We start from the raw sequence: 7,993 nt of genomic DNA, 5'->3' as shown, positions 1-7,993 counted from the left end.
CACAAGCAGTCAACGATGATTCCCCACAACCTGTGAGATAGGCCAGTTAGCCATTTATTAATTCATTGAATGTGTGTTTCACTGATTCTACATAGTGCAAATTGTAATGTCTGAGTCTGACTATAAGCTCTTCAGGACAGGAGATGTCTGTCAGCATTTTGCTTGGTACTGTAAAATACAGAAAAGTAGACAAGATATTTATTGTAGGATTATAAAATATTTACGCATGTGGAGGCACCATTACATAAAACCAATACAATTATTTGGTGTAAACACAGGGGTGAAACATTACAAAGACTATCTCAATATCTTATGTAAGGGAAGTAATTTGGGTTTTCTTCCATTATGCAATGTTTTCCTCTACTGTTTAGCTGATTCTAAAATCAGCAAAATACATATGAATTCCTTCTGCTGATTTGTATCAACACTATTGCAAATTCAGCAATTTGTCTCAGGGGAATGTCTGGGTAGCAGCCCGTGAAGAGCGATGATGCCATTTCTCGACTTTGCTTTCTAAAAATAGAATCCTGCTGATCTTGCCACAGTGTGAACCTCCCAAATAAATAGGAACCTTTTCTCCACCAAGAGCCTCAGACAAACATTGAGATTGAACTTGCTGTTGAGAGGTCAACTCACAACTCTAGCCAGAATGAGATCCCACCCTGCTATTCTGCTGGTCTCTCTGCTGGTGATCTGTCACTCTGTTTACGCAGGTAAGTACTTTCATTTCTTGATGGGGCAGGAGGGGTTATGCTCACTCTTCTTGAGAGAGTAAGGTAATCATTAAAAATGGTTTTCTCTCATCAGATTTGCAATGTGTGGTCCAGCGGACCAGGCACTGCTCTAGGAGTCTGGAGACCTGGGTCCTGTTCCCAGCTCTGATACCTATTGTGTGACTTTGGGCAAGTCACTTCACCTGCCTGTGCTTCTCTGCCTCAAAAAACTTACAATCCACATTAATGACAAGAGAGGGGGAAGAGACTCTCTTATGTGTAGGTACAGCGCCTAGCGCAATGGGAACCTGCTCTCTGTTGAGGCCTTCAGGCACTACTGTACCGCTAATTAAAAGATGCACCTAAAGATGCAGAAAGAGGCACCTTGTGGATTTTTCAAAAGCACCAAACTCCCATTGAAATCAATATTATCGTTAAATACCTTTAAAAATCTGGCCCTTACTCATGCTTCATAGTATCTTACTCCTCCAATTACCTCATTTGTTTTAATAAGGCTACTTGTGGAGTAAACGCAACAGACGCTGATCCTCTGTCTCAATTCCCCATGGGTACAATAGGGATGATACCACCTACCTTACAGGAGTACTGCAAGGACTAATGCATTAGTCAGTACAGTGCATTGAGATCCTCCGATGGAAGGGGCTTTAGAAATACAAGGTATAATAATTATTTCCGTTAGTTGTGGCTAAAACTCCATTAATAAAGTACTAGAAAGCAAGGATTTCTCTGTCTCATTAGGTAAGTGTAAGATACTTACTCTATTGCTATCCCTGAATTATACCAAATTTGATGAATTTTTGCTCCACAGCTATCCTAGAAACCAACGGTTCCTATAAGAGCTGCAGATGCACAAAGCAGACTTCAGACTTTATATCGCCAAGGAGATATGAAAGTATTGAGATCATTCCTTTTGGGGGCGCCTGCCGAACCACAGAAATTATGTAAGTGGCATAAATTGCTTTTAACTAGCCTTGCTGCACCAAGCCTCTAATTGTAAGTGTAATTGGTGCCCTCTTCCTAACTAAAGTAGACACACTGACGCAGTGTATACCTTTACATTTCAGCTTCCATATAACAACATAGCTAGATACTGGGTCACTTTTTGTATTTATAGAAATAAAGTACAAAGAGTAGGTTTTAATGCCCAAAGTCACAGGATTGACTTAGCACTCAGAGGAAAATCAAGTATAAAATCTTGTTGGCTTAACTACAGCCTTGAACCGTCTTTTTTTTTTTTTCCAGCTGTGCGAACTGATTCCGGGGTAGTAAGAACAGATTCAAATCAAACACGTGTTAAATGCAGAAACTTTTTAATTTTGTTTTTAACTTCATGTGCTTCTGCACTTCCTGTTCTTTGGACCAGACCGGAAGTGGAAGAACCAAAATACCACAAGGAATTACTCTTGTGCTATTCTCAGCCTGTATGGATCCAGGAAGTACTGGAAATCTTCCCAAACAGCTTGAGGTCACTGGATTTCTAGCCCAGTTCTGAGACCATAGAATTAGGGATACACTTTAGAGTGGAGATGAAATGAGTGAGTAGGATTTGGTTTGGAAAAAACTTCTCGATCAGGTGTTGGTTTTGTCAGACTAATAACAGGGACCCAGGTCCCATTTTATCTGAGACAAAGTTTGAGACTGAGAACTAGAGAAAGTATTTCAGTTTGGTCTCTTCTGTTTTCTAGAGAAACACCTACAGTTTTCAGAGGGGTAGCCGTGTTAGTCTGGATCTGTAAAAAGTGACAGTCCTGTGGCACCTTATAGACTAACAGATGTATTGGAGCATAAGCTTCTGTGTGCTGCTAGTGTGTGACCAAAGCATTTAACACGTTTAAAATATGCTCCTCCCTAGTTATTTCAAAGGAGTGGGATTTATTTGATTTGTAGAAATACATGTGCTAGAACTTGCATCAGTCCAGCGATCTCCCTCCTTCAATCACACACATGATCTTGATTGCCCAGTTATGTGTAACTGCAAGTTGTCTCGTTGACTTTGCAGAGTGGGGGCTTTAGAAGACGTGTCTACTGATCACATGTGGTACGAATTAAATCTGAAATTTTGTTGTGCTTTGAATAATTGAAAACTTGTACTCGTCCTCATGTCATGCAGAAATTACTTCTATTTGCCCATTCCTCTACATTCTCAGTACTGCTCCATAAGTTGCCTGTTTGAAGGATGGCTATTGCTGCTAATAAATTATTTGAAGGAAGAACGGTATTTAATGAAAACTTAAACTCCGCTTGTTTTTCAGACTCAAACTAAAAACAGGGCAGAAATTGTGTGTGAATCCCAAGGCCCCCTGGATGCAGAAATTGCTGACTAAGATCCGTAACCAGTAAGTCTCATTTAAATTATTTGCCTGTAATTGGATCCAGTCTTGCAACCATTCTTCATGAGTAGTCTGACATCAATGGTACTGTGTGCATGAGTAAGAATTACTCATGCAATGAAAGTTTGCAGAACTGCCCCCTGAGTTGTAACAGTTCAGACTAAAGAGACCTAATCTTAAATGAGGCAGCTTCATACAGTTAGGCTTCAAGTTAATGCTTTGTTATACAGCAGTCTGAGTGCACAAGTTGTAGTTACGGTTATATTTGAATTTTTATTCTAACCCTCTGTTTTATCAAGTTCGCACTTCTCTAAAAAATGCCCCTTCCAGCCTGCAGTCCACTGCTTGGTCTCTGCCAGGAAAGAAATTATCCTGGGAAGGTTGAGCAAGATTCATCTGGTCATTTTTAATTAATAGAAAAGCAAAAATAATATCCCCACTTAAACTTCAAGAAACTTATTTGATCAACTCCACAAATCAAGCTTTCTGGTTGGCTATTCTCTCTGGATATTTCCATGTCCTTAACAGTGTGATATCTGAGTGCTCAGAAACACCAAATTACTTTAACTTTACTACATCCGTGTAAAGTAAGGAAGTACTAGTTTCACAATTGTAAACAGGTTAGAACACTGACTCATGAAAGCCTTTTATCTCATTGTGTGACCTTTGTCAAATTGCATAAGCAAGTATACTGTAGAACCAGGATCTCAAGTCCCAAGTGAGTGCTCTAACCACAAGACCATCTCTGTGCTAAGGACTAGACTCATTCTTTTATTATTAGAAAAAGAAATTAAATGGTAACTTTGGGGAAGTCAGAACAACCGCTTGTAAACTACGTACTAATACTTGATTGGCTTTGCAACCAGTTAGGTTTTAAGCTCAAAGCTAAGCGCTGTAAAATTTTCCTTTTAAAAAACTGATTTATGAACTTTTTTCCAGTGGGAGCAGATTTAAGCCAATGCTGAAGGCTTTTGAAAACCCAACCCTTCGTGATCTAACATTTAACAGGGATATTTCCCTTCCTGATTTTTGAACATTTACTTTTGGAACTTTAAAATTTTTGTTCAATATAAAATCTAGAAGATGTACAACATGGTTAAGATAAAGGATATTGTGAGAATAATTCTCAATTCCGGACTCTTGAGTAATAAAATACAAAGCATTACACCAATAACGTAAACTCTCATTTAATGGCGAAAATTGACAGCTAAGTCCGCTGAGACAATGTTATCTAATCAATTAGGCCATTTTAGGACAAAGTTGATCGTTAGTGATAAAGCTGAACAAAGTCCAGTCAGGAAAGTTTTACATGCTGCGTGTCTATTTTCAAATGAGAGATGTTACTCTTTTTTCTTAACCCTCTGTACAATCATCTAGCTCAAACATCAGGCCTGTCCCATTTCTTGCTTAGATAAAATCAATGGATGGCTATGAATGAAAAGCTCTGTGTGCAGGATAATTATCACAATTGCTTGGTTTGTTTTTTCATATAATTAAGACGGGTCCTAAATAAAGTTTGAGACCATCTTTATCCCCCATCTTACAGATGGGAAAACAAGGCAGAGAGATTTAGTGATTTTTTTTCACAAGGTCAAGAAGTACAGCTGTCACAGCATACCCACTTTCTCTGCATTTACTTTTCTTATTTTCCCCTTACAGAAAGGAACAAACGTCTTCCTCACAAAATGAATAGAAGCCTAAACAACTTGAGAAGGAAAAAGGATGGAGGGCACAAATCTGATTGTTTCCTAATTTTGCTTTTGCTGCTGCTTATCTTTGTCTTGCTCAGCCCACAGAATTAATCTTTCTAAACAAGCAGCAACTTTTGTTAGCTACAGCTCCCTCTCACATCTTTCAGAAAAGCTCGACCTATTTTTACATTAGTCAGATTTCTTGTTCAGTGTTTCAATGTGCTACCTCATGCATCATGAGTCATGGAAGAGTAATATCAAATCAAACCAACTAGAACAATACAACTTTGGTTTCTTGGAATAAATGGACTAATGTTTACCAAGTATTATGGCATCTGCTATAAGAAGAATTTGTAGAGTGAGCTATTACGTAATGATCCTGCATTTGATTCCTCAGTGTCCTTTTTCCGTGATGCATATTCAAAACTTCCCAAATATTAATCCCTACCTTGTTCTTTGCCAGTAAATTTTAAATCACAGTATGTCTTAAAGGGCCCTTTCCACGCTTGTTGGAATAAATGTGAAGCACTTTCAGTGCAAAGTATTCTTTGAACAGACTGTAATCTTTTAACTTTTTATAATGTACTCTTCATGTGTGTGCTATGAAGCAAGTGCAATTCAATTAAAGCTCACAGTTTACAATAATTGCGTCCTCCTTTTAATCTAGTGCTGATGACTCTCTGGAGTTTTGGCAAAAGCCATCTGCAATTCGTACAGCGCCTAGCACAATGATGTCCTGGTCCATGACTGGGGGTGCTATTCCAGTACAAATAATAAATAACCAGTCCCTGCCCCTGACCTGCCTCTTCTCTGCCTCCTCCCCCTCCCGGAAAGTCCTAAGCGCCGCCAAACAGCTGTTATGTAGTGGGGGAGGAGCGGGGATACGGCACTGGGTGGGGAGGGGGCGGATCCGGACCGCGGGATTGCCAGTCTCGCGCCGCTCCTGGAAGTGGCCGGCACCATGTCCCTGTGGCCCCTGGTGGGGCAGAGGGCTCCGCGCGCAACCCTTGCCCCACACTCCCATTGGCTGGGAACGGGGAACCGTGGCCAATGGGAGCTTCGGGGGAGGTACCCGGAGGCAAGGGCAGCGCGTGGAGCTCTCTGCGCCCCCCCTCCCCCAAGGGCCACAGGGGCGTGGAAGCGGCCGCTTCCGGGAGGGGAGCGGTGCGGGGCCAGGGCAGGCAGGGAGCCTGTCTTAGCTTCGCCGCGTACCACTGCCACCCCAGAGCCACTCCAGGTAAGCAAAGAGCCCCCTGCTGCACCCCAACCCCCTGCCCTGAGCTCTCTGCAGCCCCTCCCAACCCCCTGCCCTGAGCTCCCTCCCGCACCCCAAACCCCTGCCCCAGCTCTACATTCGTGGCCCTCAGCCCAAAAAGTTTGCCCACCCCTGTTCTAAGCTTTTTGCTATATTTTGGATAAGACACAAGAGCCTGAAAAAGCTAATTTGCTGAAACTGATGTACAAACCTGTATTACACTAATCCAATTCTATGAGGTTTTTCTTTCTTGACATGACTTTTCTGGGCAGCATTGCTCTGTTAAAGGCCTGAGCGTACAGTATAAAAAGCCTTGTTCATCTAATTTATGTAGGCGCCAAGCCTAACAATGGAAATGTCAAATGCCGGTATTTCAGTGCTGATATTTTGGCCGAAACCGGCAATAGCTTAAGACTTAATAGTCACCTACCCTGGGACATTGATTAGCATTGGGGGAGGGACAGAGCCATATACTATTTCCACCCATGATCCTAATCTGATCCATCGCTTAACTCCCACTCCACTTTCCACTGTCTCTTCGTTAGTGAATTGATAGCATGAAGCACGTTAGCCGATGTGTGCATTATAAAAATAGGGGCATCCTTTCCGTTTGAGAGCTGATGGATTAAAACGGAATCGCTGTATGGCTTTTCTATCTCAGTCAGACACTGCCACCCACTGGTCAGTTTTCACCTTAGCAGGGAACCAGAATAAGGAAAAGTGCCAGCAGGTGACTCCCAGGGCTTGTGGGAACTGCCAGCTCAGCAAAACACAGGAACTGCAGACTGAAATCATAGGTGGAGTTTGCGGGGGCGGGAAGAGGAGGGCATTGCCCTCCCCCCACCCCAACTGCAAACCTCAGGCAGAGGAGAATGGACACTGCTCCCAGTTTGCGCCCCTGAGGCAGGGAGACAGAATTTTGTTTATAAACAGAGTGATTAGTAGCGATTAAGAGAAGAAAGGGCTTTAGGATGTTCCTAAAAGTTAAATGATCTGTTCCAAGCTTGGTGAGCTGCAAAAAGTAAGTAGCCCAAAATAATAGTTACTAATATCTCCCTTTGAGAAGATCACTGATTTTTTTTAGACAAAGGAAATGCAGTAGCTCTCATCGACCTGGATGTATTGTGTGCAATTCCGGTCTCCCATGTTTAAGAAAGATGAATTCAAACTGGAACAGGTGCAGAGACAGGCTACTAGGATGATCTGAGGAATGGAAAACCTATTTTCTGAGAAGAGACTCAAAGATCGTGGCTTGTTTAGTCTACTCAGTAGATGGCTGAAGGGAGATACGATTGCTGTCTATAAATACACCAGAGGCATAAATACCAGGGAGGGAGAGGAGTTACTTAAGTTAAGCATCAGTGTGGGTCCCAGAAGGAATATATATAAACTGGCCATCAACAAGTTTAGGCTTGAAATTAGGTAAAGATTTCTAACCATCAGAGGAATGAAGTTCTGGAATAGCCTCCCAAGGGAAGTAGTGGGGGCAAAAAACCTAACTGGCTTCAAGACTGAGCTTGATATATTTATGGAGGGTGCAGTATGACAGGACTGCCTACAATGGTGTGTGGCGCATTGGTGACTGCCTGTAGCAAAAATCTTGAATGGCTGGAGATGGGATGCTAGAAGGAATGGGCCCTGAGTTACTAAAGGGAATTCTTTCCCAGGTATCAAGTATCAGAGGGGTAGCCGTGTTAGTCTGAATCTGTAAAAAGCAACAGAGGGTCCTGTGGCACCTTTAAGACTAACAGAAGCTGTTAGTCTTCTGTTAGTCTTAAAGGTGCCACAGGACCCTCTGTTGCTTTTCCCAGGTATCTACCTGATGGGTCTAACTGATCATCATATTTTGGGTCAGGAAGGAATTTCAACCTGGGTCAGATTGGCAGAGACTATGGGGGTTTTAAACTAATGTAAATGGTGAATTCTCTGTAACCTGAAGTCTTTAAACTATGATTTGAGGACTTCAGTAACTCAGCCAGAGGT

General features: G+C 42.0%; 1 protein-coding gene across 1 annotated transcript; it reads left to right on the top strand.

Annotated features, from left to right (window-relative positions):
- Positions 1-632: 632 nt before the first annotated feature.
- Positions 633-5,377, top strand: LOC128838496 (interleukin-8-like). The gene is made up of 4 exons (XM_054030731.1): positions 633-713; positions 1,543-1,675; positions 2,987-3,070; positions 4,724-5,377. Exons 1-4 carry the CDS (start codon positions 650-652, stop codon positions 4,755-4,757), a joined length of 315 nt encoding a protein of 104 aa, XP_053886706.1. The 5' UTR covers positions 633-649; the 3' UTR covers positions 4,758-5,377.
- Positions 5,378-7,993: the final 2,616 nt, after the last annotated feature.

Source organism: Malaclemys terrapin, chromosome 5, assembly GCF_027887155.1.
Source record: "Malaclemys terrapin pileata isolate rMalTer1 chromosome 5, rMalTer1.hap1, whole genome shotgun sequence".
Lineage (NCBI taxonomy): Eukaryota > Metazoa > Chordata > Testudines > Emydidae > Malaclemys > Malaclemys terrapin.
Note: the sequence above shows the minus strand (reverse complement) of the source record. Positions and strands in the feature narration are given on the sequence as shown.

Excerpts from the sequence above, each read along its gene's own strand:
- LOC128838496 (XM_054030731.1), top strand. The coding sequence starts at position 650 with ATGAGATCCCACCCTGCTATTCTGCTGGTCTCTCTGCTGGTGATCTGT. Across the intron at positions 714-1,542 it reads CTGTCACTCTGTTTACGCAG|CTATCCTAGAAACCAACGGT; the intron begins GTAAGTACTTTC and ends TTTGCTCCACAG. Across the intron at positions 3,071-4,723 it reads CTGACTAAGATCCGTAACCA|AAAGGAACAAACGTCTTCCT; the intron begins GTAAGTCTCATT and ends TTCCCCTTACAG.